The sequence below is a fragment of the Corvus cornix genome, chromosome 13 (genome assembly GCF_000738735.6).
Source record: "Corvus cornix cornix isolate S_Up_H32 chromosome 13, ASM73873v5, whole genome shotgun sequence".
In the NCBI taxonomy this organism is placed as follows: Eukaryota; Metazoa; Chordata; class Aves; order Passeriformes; family Corvidae; genus Corvus; species Corvus cornix.
Genome location: NC_046343.1, coordinates 1,987,419 through 2,005,127, shown reverse-complemented (window position 1 = coordinate 2,005,127; position 17,709 = coordinate 1,987,419). Strand labels below are relative to the sequence as shown.

The 17,709-nt window shown below is 44.4% G+C and overlaps 1 protein-coding gene across 5 annotated transcripts in view; it reads right to left on the bottom strand.

The window, feature by feature from the left end:
- Positions 1-4,245: 4,245 nt before the first annotated feature.
- CSNK1A1 (casein kinase 1 alpha 1) overlaps positions 4,246-17,709 on the bottom strand; it is a 32,546-nt gene continuing 19,082 nt past the window's right edge. For 2 of the 5 annotated variants that reach the window (XM_039559377.1, XM_039559380.1), the window contains 6 exons: positions 17,410-17,549; positions 14,243-14,321; positions 13,179-13,253; positions 11,710-11,816; positions 10,716-10,864; positions 4,246-5,771 (listed from right to left, as the gene is read on the bottom strand). In XM_039559377.1, the coding sequence (XP_039415311.1) occupies positions 5,764-5,771; positions 10,716-10,864; positions 11,710-11,816; positions 13,179-13,253; positions 14,243-14,321; positions 17,410-17,549 (558 nt within the window). In that variant the 3' untranslated portion in view covers positions 4,246-5,763. Of the gene's footprint in view, positions 5,772-10,710; positions 10,865-11,709; positions 11,817-13,178; positions 13,254-14,242; positions 14,322-17,409; positions 17,550-17,709 lie in introns of those variants that run through there. The other 3 variants (XM_039559379.1, XM_039559381.1, XM_039559378.1) reach the window with 2 other exon arrangements.

Sequence of the window (17,709 nt, the reverse complement as noted above, 5' to 3'; positions counted from 1 at the left end):
TCCATCTTCCCATGGCAGGGGTGCAGCTCTGGCAACGGTTATCAACCCTCCCCAGGCTCAAACTGCACAAACCCATCGAATAAAAGCCAGCAGCAAACGCCTCCTGGGCAGCCAAAGGGAAGAATGGCCACAGCCAGGCCCTTCACTTTTTCTCCCCAAAGAAAGGGGGCTTGGGAAGGAAGGCAGGGGCTTCCAGGGTGAGTCAGGGATTTCTGGCTGTACCTGCTGTTCCATGGAGTAGGAGCTCCCCGAGGGTTAAGCGGCACGACCAGTGCCAGCCCTGAAGGGCCATTAACACCCCCCAGCCACCGTGCCCACCCTCCTGGAGCTGTTCACAGGTTCTGACCCCACAGGTGACCCTGAGCACTGGCACAAACAGCCCTGGCCCAACTCCAGCCACAGAGGAGGAGGAGGAACCCAGAGCTCAGCACGAGGCAGGGCAGTGCCAGGGGGAAGCTGTCGGCACACGAGAATGATTCTATTTGCTGCCCAAGTGATTTTTCTCAGCTCAAAGGACTTGCACCAGTTTCCAGCTTCACCTCTCTGCTCTCCTCCCCCGCTGCCTGACTGCAGCTGCCAAGGCAGGAAAACGCTCCCTGCTCCTCTCTGCCCCAGCTGGGCAAAGTCCTGCCCACGGCTCCCACCAGATGAGGATGTGGCAGATGCCATCTGCAGAGGCCACCCAGCTTGGTCTGGCTGCTCAACATCAGAGCCAGCTGCCAGCGCCAGGCTGGTCCTGGTCCCCACTGTGCCCACTTGGTTTTGTGAAATATCCTTGCAGTCACCGGAGATAGGGTCAAGAATCTTTAATTCATCCACAGTGCTGAGCAGCAGTTAAAAAACCCACGAGAAGGAAGTGCAGTGGCTCAGGAGAATCCGACACATCAGGGCAAGCTCTGCCCAGGGCCCAGCCCTGGAGATTCCCAATTAAACACATGATGGTCTCATCTGGAAAAATCCCAGTGCAGCTTTGGCCACAGCAACGCGAGGGACTCACCCGAGGCACGAGGAAGGGACAGGGAGGATTTGGTCCTCGTGCCCCTGCTCTGGTGGCTCGTGAAGTCCCACAAAGCTGAGTCACACAAGTTCCCTGCCCCACCTCTGCCAGGCACAGGATTGTGCCGAGTCAGGCTCCTGCCCTGGGCATTTACAGGGCTGTAAAGTGAAGGCCTGGATGGATCATGCACACAGGGGCTCTGAGTGCAGCAGGGAAGCTCACAAGCCAGTCCACCCTGTATGACAACATGTACACTCCTCCAAGGCCTCCCCACCATCTCAAATTGCTTCCACTCAAAAGAAGTTCAAAGTGTGCCACCTGCAAAACAACTCAAGGCTCGGTGTTATTTCAAGGGTGGGGACAGGGAGCAGCACGGGCAGCCAGAAGCCTTGGAGCTCTTGGGATACAACGGGGTACACAGAGCTCTGGGAGAGCTTCTCCTCCAGCCAGGCATCGATGCCTTCCTGCAAACTCAGAGGGGGAAAGAAATGCAGTTAATCAGCTGTGTTTACAAAAAACAACCCTCATTATCAACAGGAACAAAAGGGGAAGGAAGGGAGACCAGTGAGGGCTGAGCATGCTCAGGTACTTCCAGGAGCAGTCCCTGATACCAACACACCAAGCTCTTCTCTGAGAAAGGAGCTACGTCAACCTTCAGTAATTCATGAACACAAATATCTGGAAACCAAATCACTCCAGTCTGGTGTGAGAATATTCCTTGGCTCCTCCCGATTTCCAGCTACCAAAATCCAGCACTATCCAGTCACATCGAAGAACATCTCACATAATGTAAAAAGTCACGTTAGACATCTCAGTGTAGTGGATTTGACACCTTTAGTACTGAGCTTTGCAAAGCAGCTGAGGCCACTGTGGTGCATTTCAAGAGAGGGTGCGTTTGGAAGGGTTCATTAATGCAGCTGTGTCCCAGCACGAGTCGATCTCAGCTCCTCACAGACAGCCCTGGTCCCACCCTCCCCCGTTCCTGCTGAGCCCAAGCTAACGAGGATCACATTAAAGAGCCATTTCCACATTAGAACAGGCACGGACGCAGTCCTTCCACTCAGGCCCTATTAGGAGGGTGGGCACTTCCTCTGTGTCATCTTTCCAGAGGCATCAGGGCTCGGAGCAGACAGCTCTTCCTCCCAGCCCGCTTTTCCTTTTTGTCTGGAGCCTGCCGTGCTCATCGACGTGTGTTATGACATCAAGCTGATATGAAATCATGATGATTTCACTGCAATTAAGGCAGGAGCAGATGGGGCTGATGGAGCTGGCTAAGCAGCAAATCTTCTAAATTGGAGAACGCTGTCAAGAGAAATTAAAGCCTCGTGCAAAAAGCCAACTTGGGATGGCAGAAAAATTCCACATGGGAGGGAGCACAGGGAGGCAGCCAGCCCAAGCTCCTGGTCAGAGCACTGAAGCACCTCAGCTCAGGAAAACCCCAGCACAAAGCAGGGACAAGTTCCCAACAAAAAACACCTGAAAAAGCTGAGAGAGAACAAGCGCAACACTGCAACAGCGAGGCAACACTTGAGCTTGGAAAATAACCCCTGGAGAGACAGAATTACATAGAAATCAGCAAAAAAAAAAGTGTGCCGCACATGCTGGACAGGCTCCAGACCTACCAGAGACACATCAAGTGTTTTTAGCACAGCCAGGGGTTGTGTTTGTCACTTGTTACCAACACCACACAGAGGAGCAGCCAAGGAGTGACGCTGGTAACAAGTGAGAGCCAGAGCTGCCTCTTTTCAGAGCCTTTATGGGAGAAAAGGGCTCTCAACTGCTTCTAACAAGGAATGGCTTAAATAGGTTAAAAATAATGAAGCAGTACTCTGCACATGAGCACTCCGTGGTCCCAATTAAGCAATCCTTTAAAGGTGGCCTTAGGAAGCCTCGCAGAGTCGTTGTAAGGAGGTTAATCAATCTCTTTGAAACCCTGGATGCAGCTTAGTGAGGTGACTAAGGAGCTGTTGTCACAGCCTAATGTCATTACCCAAATTCTGGCACTTTGCAGGGAGCACGAGGCTGCAGATCTTGAGCTTTACAGCCTCTTGTCCAAATGACGATTCCTTGTCAAGGGCCTGGGACTGCTTGCAGGACTTTTGACTTTGCAGGTGAACCCCTCAACACAAAATGTTTGCAGAGCTGCAAGCAGAAGTCAGGATCCACGGGGTTTTAATCTTTCAGGTTGAAGTCTTTGTTACAAACCAAGGAGAACACACAGCAAACGGGGGTTTGGTGCCATGGGGTCACTTTAAGGAAGGTGGCATCTCATGCCCTGGCCAGCACGCCTGGCTCAGGCTGTTGATGCAAAACATTTGGCCCACACTCCTGTGCAGAATAAGTTCTATTCCCACACATCTGCAAGGCTGACTGGGCTCCAGGCTCCTCCACAGCACCGGCAGCTCCCAGAACTACAAACCAATGCATTTTGACACCCTCAATGTGTTTACTCTCCCTTACAGAGCTCATCAAGAGCAGTTTTGTTTCTAAAACCCCCCTCAAAGTCACGAGCAAATTTAATGGACAGAGAAAATAATTTATTCTCCTGGAACCAAATGATTTTCTCCAACTTTTCAGCAAGTATCTCATGTCAAAGCATGAAAAGCGATGCCACAACAATTCCGAGCAGCCTCTCCAAGAACAGCTGCCAAGAAGGCATTTCATTGATGCTTCTTCCCCTCCTGCCAACATGTGTTGTCAGACACGTTGCCTAGACAGCAGAAATCACAGATAAGGACATCTCACAGTGCTCTAGATACCAGTTCTTACAAACAGACTGGTTTTTATAGGAGGCATTGCTTGAAAACCATCCTTATTTGGATGGGGCAATACTTGGGAGTTTGGAAAACCATCCTGGCCAGGAGCACGAGCTCCATTTCTTCTTCCACCTTGCAGGTAGCAGAGCCTGCTGTGCCTCAGGAGTTCCTGAGTGTGCACTGCTATCTCTGAAGCCCAGCAGCCTCTCTGTCCTCCCCCATTATCTATCCCAGTGTTTTTTAGCACGCAGTGTTCTCCACCTAAACGTTAACATCTCAGGGCAGATCCTTCTTGGACAGAGTACAGGGCAGCCTTGATCCACATCACCATTCCAGGAGTGCACAGTGTCTTATGATCCTGAAGAAATGGTTTTCAAAAGGAAAGAAAGATCTTTTCCAACAGTAGAAAAAGATGAACTGTGAGCAGGAACTCTGCTCCATGCATGAAAACTGTGTAAAAAGCAACCATACAAACAACATTTACACAATAGGCATCTGGCAGCATTTTCAGACACTTTTTTTAATTTATTCTGACATGCTATAAAGGAATAAATTACACTGTTAAAGAATTACCAGCAATAAAAGTATTTCTTTCTTTCAGCTGGGCTAGAATAGGAGTGAGAAGGAAGACAGCCTGGGGCAGTAACCAATGTGAACTCTGCATGGTGCGAGGCTGCCCCCAAGAACAAGAGGAAATCTGGTCATATCCACTTCACAAGAACTTGAAAGAAAATGCCTTGGTTTAAAACCATCCAAATTTTTTTTCAAACCATTCCAATTTTTTCTCCAAATCAGCAATCACAAGTCAGTCCAGCCGAGGCAGGACATGGCAATGCTCGGAGGCTGCCAATCCCGGGTCTGCAAAAGATGCCATTTCATTTTAAAAAATTCCAATCTTATTATAGAGGGCTGGTCTCAAACAACAGGTTATAAAAATGCAAGACTGCCCCTTCCCCCTCAAGGAAAAAATACAAAATTTATTTAAAAACAAAATGAGGAAGAGTTACAACACTAAATCTAAAATGATTTAGAAAGAAATATGACTTCTTTTGCTTAACAAATGGCCTTAAAACTTGGTTTAAAAACAGGGTAATGTAAATTTCTTAAACTGAATTAACAAGGCAAATTAAAAAAATCTCATTTCCTTACAGAAACAGTTTTTAGTTTTTAATGAACTTGTAAACAAAAAAGCTCCCGCTTCAAAATAAAAACAAAATCCCAGATCATATAGATGTTTACAGTGATTACATTTATCTAAGCAACTTACATACAGGTTCAGTTGTAAGATGTTAACTAAATTTCGTGACAAATATGCTGTTTTTCCTTTTATACCAAGAACATTATAGAGTTAATGCAGAGTCCTAAAGATTATCTAGTAGTCGCTAAGTTTCTCTTAAGTCTTCACTTTAGATGCTGTTATTTCTAGCACAGGTAAGCAGGCAGAGTCTTTCATATGCTTAAAAACTGGAATCTTTGGTTACTACCATGTCAGCTGGCTTGGTATGTTGCACATAGAAGCCAACAACTTTAAGAATGTTTTAAGTGTACAACTTTCAAAACCCAGGGAGGAATAACCAGAAAAGAGTGCACAATTGTGAGCATTTACAATTATCACAACTGTTGCCGAAGACTGTTCATGCCATTCTTCCAAAACAATGAGATCTCATAAGCAGTGTAGTTCAAAGTAAAAAGGTAACAAAAATTGGCATATGCACAATTTTCTCCACTTGTGTGTCAACCATTAGTTAACTTTTCCACTTGAAAAAAATGCAATAGAAAACTGGACACCATGTTTCACTATCTCAGTAATATTCACAATTACAGCTGCTACAACTCCAAGTGCAGCATCACTGACACTGCCCAGAGCCAGTTTATACTGATATTAAGTTCTTTACACCAAGGAAATGGTTGCCCACAGCCACTGGCAAGTGTATGAACTAAAATTTCTAGGATTTGGGGAGTGACAAGTCCTGCTCCGATCTGCTCTGCTTTGTCCCATCCTCGTCATGCTCAGAAACCTGCAAGATAAACACAAGGGCAACTTACTGATACGGGATGGAAACGAGCAACAGCCTTCACAGGAGGAGAATTAAACAGCAGTTATGGTCATTCAAAGGGGAAAATGCTGCTCCATCTGGGAATTGCAGAGCTCCTGGTGTCCATTTCCAAAGGCAACCAGCATCTGCCACAACTCTGGAGCTCACACACCTCTCACTCACACCTACTGCTGCACTGGAAAACAGCCTTAATGCACCAGCTGGATCCACATTCCTCCAGCAGGAATTCAGCCCAACAGTTTGAAAACAAGCTGTGTTATTGCCACTAGGAAACAGGATGTAATTTCATAGGATTGTTTTCTACTTGTCTGCAGTGGCTCATGTTTATATCCCTGAATGTCAGGCTGTCATCTGACTGCAGGGTGCTCTCCAGAGACGCAGTACAGCAGTGTCACACGGACACAGGGAAGGCAGGGAAGAACTCACCTTACAGTAACTGCTGGCACTACAAACCCACAGCAGCACGCTCTGGGCAGCCACAACACACGGCAGAAGCTGTGACGGTGACTTGGGAAGCAGCACACCTCTGTCTTTGCAAGGACAGTGCTGACTCACATGACAGGGGAGGTGGTGCACACACAGCAGTTCTTTTAATGTTCAGTATTCCAAATGACATTGAGGGATAGGCAGAGGACAGGAATATACACAAATCTCCAAGAACCAGTTACTGCAGCTAAGCCAGCCCTCCCTCCTGCTCCTTTCTGGTGACTCAGGTGGCAGGGCTGTGCTGTACAGAGCTAACAGGAGCCTCGAGCAAAGATGGCTTTGCCAAGCGAGTTTCCGCTCAGGATGCCCTCCAGCCAGGATGGTTCTGGCCATGGGTGGATTCAGCAGAGCAACAGCCCCGAGTTTTTGCAACAGAAATCTCTTCTCAGTGAAATACAGACAGAGCTGACCTCAGCTATAGCTTGTGCTGTCATCCAGAGAGAAGCAAGTGCAAACAAGTCTTACTGGTCTGACATTCTGTCCAAAATGTATCTGGAGAGCACCCAGAAAATGGCTTTAACTCTTCCAGAACTAGCTCCAGGTAATTTCAAAGAGGTTCAATAACTTGGTTCAAAACCAGTCTTAAAGCACTGAAGGACAATTCTCTTTATCCAGCACTGGTCATATTAAAAAAATCCTGCACCAGAATCAAGACAGCCATAGCACTGGAGTGCAAATTCCCACAGAAAGCCCTGTGATTCCTGAGTTCCCTAATCCTTACTTGATGCACACAACACAAAGTTATGCTGTTTTTCCATTTAGTGTGTTCAGCAGAGAACACTGATTCATCATTTGAACCACTTTCTCCATCAAAGCAGCCAAACAGAGTCAACAAAGGAGAGTGTGGAAAGAAATAGATCAACTCATTGCTTCAGAAGTCTGAATATTTCACAAGAAATGGGAGCCTGAACCTGAGGGCAAAGGACATCCTAACAAATGATCTGCTGCTATGAGAACTCCTCAAACCCAAGGTAAAATGGGCAGGAGAATGTCCAGCTACGGCTACAGAGAGAACAGGGAACTGGATTCAACTCAAAATGTCCCTTGGAAGTCCTGTTAAGACACAGCCCAACCACAGCTGTCAAATGAGATGGAGATACTCAGAGCACACAGAGCACTGCTGGTATGAGGAACGTGCTGCAGAGTTCACTCTTCCCCAGATCTTCACTCCATACAGGGCCAAACCATCACTCCTTGTCCCTCTGAGGTGTTACCCAAACCTCTGAAAACCTCTCTGCTATGTGAGGGACCCTCAAATTGCTTTATTATAACCATGGCTGCAGATCTGATTGACAGGGGAGCAGCAACTGTAGTGTCAGTCCCTAAAAACCTCCTCAACTGGAAACGCTCAAACTTTGTGTATTCTCCATTTCTCCAGACAAGCAGTGAGAAGTATTCAGTTGTCAATAATTCTAATTCTCAAGCAGAGAAGTCTCAGTCTGTTCTGAGCAATCCTGCCACCACCACAGGCATCCAGCAAATATTAATGGACCTGCTGACAGCCTCGCAGAATCTCCACTGCCAGGAATTAAAAACACCTCTCCCAAACTGAGCTGGTAGACTTTATCCTGCAGATTGACTGCTTGAGTCACTTTTATGACTGAGGGAATCTGAGTGTAAGCACAGTTACAAATCACACCTGAACAACTGCTGCACTGGCAAAAGAGAGCGAGCCCAACTTCCCAGAGTCAGCAGAGCTCTGTCTGTTGGAACAGTTCACCTCTCCCAAGTTCCAAACCAGCTGAGCTGGCTGTTACAAAAGACACTGCACAGAGTTCCAGAGAGGGGCAGGGGAAAAAAAATTGAAGAGAAAAAAGGCCATGGACACAGAACAGGTTATTCTGGAACCAAGCAGAATATTTAGCCTGGATAAACCCTAGGATTCAGTGTTAGGATTTAACATGGATCTGTGTTAAGGAAGTCAGGAATATCTGTAAATGAGCACACTGGATAAACAATCGGAGTCTGTACTTCTCGGGACCACCCTGCCCAGATGCACATCTTCAACAGGACTTTATGAACAACTGCACCTGTACATTGCAATTTGCAGACTCTTGTTGAATGGATATGGTTACGAGAGGGGTAACATTGATACCCTGAAGCCTTTTAAGCCACTTCCACATAGGCTTTGCTACAGCAACTACAGAAGAATTTAACTGAAGTCCAGAAAAAAACCCAGGTATTTCATCCTCTCCAATGTGACAGAGCATCCAGGCCATCCAGTCTCCTCCTTCAGCTTAGCTGTGTTCAAAAAAGTCTTCATTACTAGGCAAAATTCCCCACAAAAAGACATGTAGGATTTTAGGAATCTGGAAATGTTTACTTTGATGAAGAGATGAATCCTCTTTAGTCTTCTGATGCTTTAATGCTTGATGGATCCAAAGGACACAAGCCTTTCTGGGTGATGGGGAGGGAAGAGGAGTCATTCCTCAAAAAACCCCCATGAAATTGTGCTAAACCGTCAGGAATTTCAGCTCAGCTATAGCAGTGGGTCTCTACCAAAGGACAGGTGATCAGCAGGGATGTCCATCAGTGAACAGAAATGGTCCAAGGCTCCCTGGCAAAGCTTCCCCACTTCTCGTGCCTGTCAGTGAGCTCAGCTCTGCTCTCTGGCACTGAAGCATCACCTCAAGGTGCAGGCAGATAATCATTTAAACGACCTTTTTTTTCTTTACACACAGCACTTGGTCAGAGACTGAGCCAGGACAGCAGCACATTAAACCTCAGAACACTTCAGCAAAACTGCTTCACCAGCTCACAACCTGATTTTCAGGGCAGGTTCCACTTACAGATCATCACCTCCTGCAAGCCCTTCGCTTTGAGCATGAGCTGTTGTGAGGAATGTGCATTTTTGCTCAAATTATCTTCTCCTGCTCCAACAGCCAACCTCTCCACACTCCAAATTGGGCTGGGTTCTGAACTTCAATCAGAGTTTCCTCTCTATTTCAGGAAGCAATCCAAGCCCAGGTGCTTAATCACCCAGTCTGCTACTGGGGTTACAGCTGAAGGAACTGGTTTCCAGCCTCTATCAGATCCAGCCACACAAGCTGCACTCTTTATGCCAAAAATCTGACACTGAATGGCATTTGTGAAATTTACTTTTTTTTTCAAGAACCACTTCAATCTTGGGAAAAGCAGCAGGTATTTTACTACTTCATTTGTTCTGGATGAAATGTGTTTTTTGATAGCAATTCTGACTAAAGACACCTGGTAAGGTTTGAATGCTGCCACAATATGTGAAGAACAATGTCTGACAAGTTTATTGGAAACACTTCTGCATTTCTTCGATTTCCAGGATTGTCATGTTAGCCAAGTATACAATTTTATACATATAAAAATGATAGACAAGAGGTACTGAAGAGCAGCAGTGCCTCAGTACAGAATTTAAACCTTGCTTCTCTATTCTCAGTCACACAATCTCATTAGTTTCAATTTTATCCACAGCTCAGCTTGAGGAATTGGTTTCATGGCAAGACTGGCTCTCAAATGCACAGATGTGGCAGTTTCATCCTAGGGACTTACCAGACTCAAACTAGGACATTTACATCACAAAAAAAAAAAGTATTTTAAAAGCTTATGGACCATGTGAAAAAAAACCAAAAAAACCGTGTCTTTTCAGAACTCAGTTTTCAGTTATTACACAATTACATTTGAACATGTCACAACATTTCCCTTTGAAACCATAACCTAGAAACATCAAAAAAATCATCAGGAAACCTGAAGCCCCACCCCCGAGCACCCAGATACTTCAGAAAATTGTGACTTGGCAATCCACAGCAGTTTGGGGTTACTGCTCGATTTAGGCAAGGCATTTTGAGCTCACTGGTCCCTTCCTTGAACTGTGGACCAAATGTCTCAATGTAAACCCACTGGAGGAAGCCAGAGCATTCACAATTTTCTCTTCCCAGTGTTTGAGGCATACAGAACAGAACAGAAGCAAACCCACGGCACTGTACCAGCTGCCACAGAGCAGAACCCAAAGTCTCTAGATCCTTGCCTAGTCAATGAGAATTATCCCTTAAGAAGTGTTAGGTCTAGGATTTTGGATTGCATTATATATTTATACATATATAAGGACATATATATGTATATATATAAATCAAAATGAATAAAAATGTCACATTCCCAACACCAAGTCAGTTTCTTGTTTTTGGAAAGTGGTTAATGCGGGAGCAAAAGATGCAGTGGTTAAAAATGACCCAACATCCCCAGAAGAAATGATATGAATAACAAGGACATTTTGGAATAAAGTTAGTAGTCAAATTCTCCAAGGACGTCTTTTGGTTTTGCTTTTGAATTTAAGAGCCAAATGTAGTTTTTAAACCACCTCCTTGATCTAACACTTGGAATTGCCGCCGTTGTCCAAATTCGTGGAATTTTTGTTTTTCCTGTAACGTCACTTGGTTCTTGGCTACTAACCTTTCATGTTACTCTTGGATTTGTCAGTTTGCTTGCCTGTGGGGGTTTGGGCCTGCTGCCCCTGCCCACTGGAAGAGGCTGCCTGTTGTGCTGCTTTCTGCTTTAACATTGTCCAGTCAAATGTGTAGTCATACTGGTGGTTCAAGGTCCTGCAAAAGAGGGAAATATTCTGCTGTAACACATCAGAGCTGACACCAAGCCCTGTCTGAAATCCCAGAACCAGGGGATAGCTCCTTCTGTAAGCTGCTTTAGAGATTATGAATGGTATAGAAATGCTAAGTATTACTAACTGCAAGGGATTCTTGCAGCAAGCCCAAATACCAGCCAGCAGCATTTACTCACTGCTTACACAAAGGTCTGCACTTGTGGAAGCAGCACTTCCTCCCAGCCCAGCTCGCCCACTGTCTGCACTGAGCTTCTGAGCTTTTTTTTTAACACAGATATAATTTCAAGGAGAGACTGCAGTATTGTACATCATTGAATAGGAATTCTTTGGATTCCAGAAACCTGGGGGGAGACTCGAGAGATCAGAACCAGCCCTTCTTTTGACAGGTGCTGTTCGCTGCACAAGGTGGAATTTATGTTCCAGTTGCTCTAACAAGCTCAATGAAACAGCACTATTCTCCTCCACTGAAATTTCTCTCCTGGGAACCACTGCTGGGCCCATCACCAATTCCCAAACATAAAAAGCTTCAAAGACTTCGACCAAGGTGTCAATTTCTTAAGGTACTTGCAACAGGACCTGAAGCATGGGCTCAACCCTGTGGTCACATCACACAGTGCAAAAACAAGAGAATCTTTTCCCTTTATGTTTAACATTGAACAATAATTTTCAGGTCCTTTAACAGCTTTTGAAGCTCTGAAATGAAAGGAAGTCCCAGAAGAACTCCCTACACCACACACATAGGAGCTGCTCTCCGCAGTGCCAGTCCCACAGAGCAGTTCCCAACTGGATCCCTGAGAAGTTTCTGTGCTTTTCCACTTGGAGACTGACCTGAAAAGAATACGGAATAATTGCCTCAGATACATGTAATCTGGTGCCTCTTCAAAGCGCAGGCCACGACAGTAGTTCAGATACATGGCAAATTCTGCAGGGAACCCCTGTAAATCAACAGTGTTAATCAAGCCATGGCTTGCAGCAAAAACCTTCTAATAAAGGCAAAAACATGTACAGCTGTCTGTAACAGCAGAGACAAACTGCTTGAAGATTTGTAAATTAATTCCACTTTGCCCCTAGTTGTTAATTTATTCTGTATTTCAGCACGTGCATTTAATCAGGTACACATTCCTTCCCCGAAGTTGCTACCTCATGTATGGTTTGCAATCGGAAGCTCTCTGCTACCAGAACCTTCAACATATAACTTACTTATAAAGTACTTTTTTCATCCTAATTAAACCTTCTTCTTATTCACTACGTCTCTAAAATAAGTGGTTAATTGTCTACTAAGAGATCCACTCTTGTTTCCTTGATGATCTACTTGAACATAGTAGACACAAGGTCAGTTAACAGTATTAAGTGTGAAAAATAAGAAAACCTCCTTCAAAGATTTGCTGCTTTACGTTTTTAAACATTTAATGCCGTATTAAAGCCTACCTGTAATAGGTAACAGCACACAGAGCAGTGCTGTAAAAAAATCACAGGGTGTAACATCCCTGCAAGTGTTCAAGGCCACACTGGATGGAGCTCTGAGCAACCTGGACTAGTGGAAGGTGTCCCTGTCCACAGCAGGGGGTTGGAACTGGGTGATTTTTAAGGTCCCTTCCAACCCAAACCATTCCCTGACTCTCTGAACAGTTCAACAGTTTGGGAGATGCTGTAGGACTCAGGTGATAGAGATGTGCAGGACTAGAGAGAGCAATCCTTGGTGCTGCTGTCTGAGGTGCAAAAACCCCCCTGTGTTCTCCAGGATCTTAGTTAAGAAGCATGTGGCTGCCACAGTGCAAGAAAATCCTGAAAACTCTAAGGAAAACTTTGGAAAAACAAAGATCATTTGCATCCAACTCCACTACAGCCAGGACTTGAGTTAGGGCAGACAATATGAACCCTCTGGAAGAGGCAGAAGGTGGATGTGGGCAAGCCAGACAGCTCCACCTTGGTTAATTATTTACTTCTGATGTAAAACTTGCGCTGTAAAAGTTGAAGAACTGAACAAGCCTCACCTAAGAGGGCTCTGAGCTTGCACAGCCAACAGTCAGCAAGACCTGAATGATGGTGGCATGACCTTTGCCAAGGAACAGCAGCAAATGCTGTCCTGTTACACACATTCCCAGTCTTGCTGGGTGGCCAAACACAAGGCACTCAGTGCCTGCCAAAGCAGTATTATTCAGCAGCAACTGCCATGTGAGGCTATTTAATATATTGGCTCTGGTTTAAAAAAAAAACAAACAAAAACAAACCAACAAATAAAACAAACAAGACAAGAATTTCCATTTCACAGTATGACATCATTTGGAAACTCTTACCTTACACAAAACCTCAACAGGAGTGGACATTTTCTTTTCACTAATCTTTTCATACTTTTGCTTCTTTGTTGCAGCCTGTGGAACATGTAGGTCACAATATAAGAGATATTGTGCAACACTGGATTAACAAGGACAGCAGCAAAGAAAAGAAAATGACAAAAATCCTTTGGTCAACCGTAAGTATTTTACGTGAAATCTCCAAGTCCCACACACTTATTGCAAAGAGAATGAAGGTCAATCTGGTATTAAGATTTGGACACAGTTTAATACCATTTGTCGCAGTCTAATGCTTCCATCACATGGCACAACTCATGTAGTTCTAGCTGCTGCTTTTGTCCATTAACCACACCAGACTTGCAGCTACATTTGCCAAAGTTGTATTAATTCCCACTCAGTGCCTCATTCAGGGCTGCCTGGTGGTTCAGCACCCTTTGCATTCATTTGCAGCTGAAGAGTTCCAGTGTCCCACAAGCTGCTGCCTTTTTAGCAACTGTGCAGCTGCAACACCAGTGGAATTACACAACTCTCACACCGAGGAAGAAAAACAATTAAAACATGAAAATCAATCACTGGAGTCTATATAAGTGAAATAAGAAATGTCTGCCACGTTTGTAGCTGGCTCCCATACATGGAAATCCTGAACAAGCCTGTTGCAGTTAATAATTATTCAGTTGTGCCATAACCTAGACTGAAGATACCACTGAGGCTGAACTTGCCAGGCAAGAGATTATTTCCATGCTCTCTCTAGCAATTCAAAAAGCCACTAACAATGTTATTTTCTATTTCCCAAAGGGGCCTCAGCCTGCAACAGGACAATAACTGGCAAAGATGATGTCAGCTATTGTTTAGCATAAATTTTAAGACGGTCCAACAATGCACATTTTGCCTGCTGCGTAAGAGGCAGAATCCACAGTCTATAAATACCAAGCTTTGCGAAAAGCTGCTTTGTACAACTGAGGCTAAACATTATATAAACCCACCTAGCAGGCAGAAGCATGATAACCAAACATGAAAAAAACCATTAAAAGGGTGGGGGAGGGGGGAAAAAAAGCACCATAACCTACCTTTAATCCTTGCCAAGGCAGACTGGTTCTGTTAAAGTACATCAATACATAGCCTAGAGACTCCATGTCATCCCGACGACTGCAGGAAGAAAAACACAAGGAATTACAAATTCTGGCATTCCTTACTTTATTCCATAGTGCAAGCATTCAAAAATTTAAATTAAAAAAATAATTAAGGAATAAACCCTAAGATAGGAAGAGGTCCTATTCATTTTTTAAGCAAATATACTCTGTAGGTATTGTGTGTTCTAAGTTTCCATCTGCAGTTTGATTTGGGAAACAAAACTTTGGAAAATGAAAAAAAGAAAAAGAAACACAAAATGTCTTTCCTGCCTTCCTAAGTATCTTCTGTAGAAACTAAAGATTTTCCTGTAGGAACCATGGAATGCATTGCAAGAGAGAACGAGGTTAATGAGGTCAATAAGGCTGTTAACATCATGTAAGTAAAATTTTTCCCTGAACCTTGGCTCAGTCTGGGATCAATCCTGACCATCTGGCCCCTAAAGGCCATTGCTCCTTTCTTCCTTCCCCTTCTGGCAAAAACCCCTGAGCTGTCTCTGATTTTAAAAGACAGCAATATTTATAAAAGTGCATTCATCAGTCTGAGAGGTGCTGCTGCCTTCTTCCCACAAGTCTGTTCCAAGGCAGCTGGAGAATTCCAAAGTGATCCAGCCACGGACTTCACCAAGAACTTGCACAGAAACTCTCACGCAAAAGGCTTCAAATGTTTTCTGCCCTGCACATGTTCCACATCCCCACTCTGGCCACATGAACACCACTGTACTTTGCTCACAGCTTTCCTGACTACCAAGATCAGCACAGTTCACTGCAGTGGGAAACACACTCCAGGATTTTTTTTCCTCTTGGCAAAGTTGCCTCTTCCCAGCTGTGGTAAAATCAGATTTTTTTCCTCTGACTGCCCCTGTGCAGCTGACATCTATTTAATACGAGGCAGAAAAAGAACTTCTTTTTCTCCTCCCTGCTCCCTTATGGGGAAAACATGGTGGGTTTTGCTGCTGCTCTGCCACCCAGAAAAGGATTTAAAGGCTGGCAGGACAGAGTCTACACCTACTACCCCAACAAGGGATCAAAAGGCTGAAAGTGGTATTGCAAACAGGATCACACACAAAGGTGAGGGTAAAACAGCTCCCTAGAAGTGGGAACAGGCTGTAACCTGATCTATCTGCAGATCTTGGTACGAGAAGAAAGAAGCTGGTGATTTTTGTGCTATAGCCAAGCCAACATAACCAGAACAGCCTGGCACCCCCTCAGCTCAGGGGCCAGCTCTCTTTGTTTGTTTCCCTTTGGGGAACAAACAAAAAGCTGTCCCAGGAGAAAATCAGCTTGGCTCCCTAAAGCTTTTAGCACAAGGCCAGAAAAGCACTGCCGTGCCCAGGGAAGAGAGGATTGGCTCCCTCCCTCCCCTCAGCAGCACTACCTCTGAGATCATCTCAGCTGCAACACGAAACCACAGACAAAGGGATGAAAAATGATACTGAGCTCACAAATTCCAGCCTGCAAAACTTGCTAATTCTATTAGAACGGCAGATTTTAATCACCAACCGCATTCAGTGAACCTGTATAGGGCCAAATTATGTTTTCTGAGAAGACAATGATAAATTCAGAAGCAATAAAGGGATTAAGAGTTTGCATCCCCCATCCAGCTCATTGTTTTAATGTTTAATGTCCTGATCTTGTAGTAGGAAACATTTAGTTCTGTAAATCTGTAACAGGTACATTACGTTTGAGAATATGTTGATAAAAGTAGTTTTCAGGATTTGGAAAACAGGACAATCCTCTTCATTATTAAAACAAATAACATTGCAAACAGCTCCTTGAGCACAGCTGTCATTACCTACAGGAAAACATGTTCTGTAACAGTTAACAGGACTAGAGGTTGAAATATTCTGCCATAAGCTCCAGAACTGGTTTCTCTTGGTTACAGGAGTGCATTACTTCTTTGCCTCACTGCTGGCCTGACCTAGACAGTTTAGCAGCTCTTAGCAAGCACCAACCTACATTTCTAATTATACCAGAATTCCCATTACCAGCAGATATGGCATAAAATCCAACTAAATTCAATTTATGGTGTCCACCTAAATTCAAAAGCAACATCCTTTGCAGATCCCTCCTTCACTCTCAGGTGAAACAGAACTGCTTGGAATCTATGAAATGCACTTATTTCAGAAGTGACACCTGTCATTTACCTCCCTGAGCCACGTGCCAAGCTGACTTAAATAACAACTCTGACAGGCAATAAAATACCCTTAAAGAACCTTAAGGAAATTAAAGTAAAAAAGGCAACATGGAGCATTTTAAAGCACCATTTGGGGGTTACATGTTCTGTTGAAGCTGACCACTAGAAATTCTGTCATTCTCACCTTGATTCAAAGGTCAGAGCCACAGACATTCCTGGAAGCTTTAACTATCCAAGAGAGGTGAAGCCACACTCTTGCAGTTACCCATTACAATATTTAGGCACAGGTGTAAGGAAGAGAAGAGAGGCATTCCTTGACATCCCAAGAGTACCTAACACTTCCAAACAACCTCAAGTGCTCTCTCCACTGGACCAATGCTAGGATTCTGTAGGAACAAAATGCCTTTGATCCAGATGATAAAAATGTGTTTGTTGATTAAGCAAAGCTCAAATGTATACATATATCCACACATGTGTACATACCTACAGACATGACTACACCAGAAACTAAAATACAGTGTGAGTGATGATATTTTAAGTCTTGCTTGCAGGCAAAAGGAGAAATAATAGTTTACTAACTTGAAGAGAGTGAGAAAACAGGACAGACACCAGCTTTAGAACTGCTTACAGAAAGGCCTCTCAAGCCAGTCAGCAGTGATGCCAACAGGTACCAACACATCAGCAAAGTGCACCATTTTATGTGTGAAGGGCCTCTGACAGACCCACATCAAAGTACGGCTTAGCCTTTAAAAAGCCAAAATAATACGCAGAACATCCACCTGATGTCTGCAAGACACACAGTCTCTTCGAGAAGCAAATTAGGTGCTTGGATTTTTCCCCCTATCCTTGCACAGGCAGCCCAAAGGAAGAATACTTGCAAAGGGATGGATACACTTTTCATGTAAAATGAGTTCAGACTCTTCAGAAGTTTACAAAGATCACGCTGCACCTTCCAGAATGTTGCACTCACCTCTGCTCAATGCCAAGATGTGCATTGATGCTGGCATACCGAGCTGTGCCAGTGAGATTTTTGTCTTCTCTGTATGGTATGTGTTGCCTTGTCCTGTTGTCCCGGTACTTTTTGGCCAAACCAAAGTCAATAAGGAATAACTTCAAGAAAAATGAAAATAGGTTAGATTCCTATACAATTCCCAAAATTCCCAACTTCTTTCACTAGCCATTAGCTATGTTTTAAGACACCCAGACAATGTAACAGCCTACAGTTAAAAGAAGCAAAGTAACAGTGCGGAGGCGCAACCAGCTTTAACTA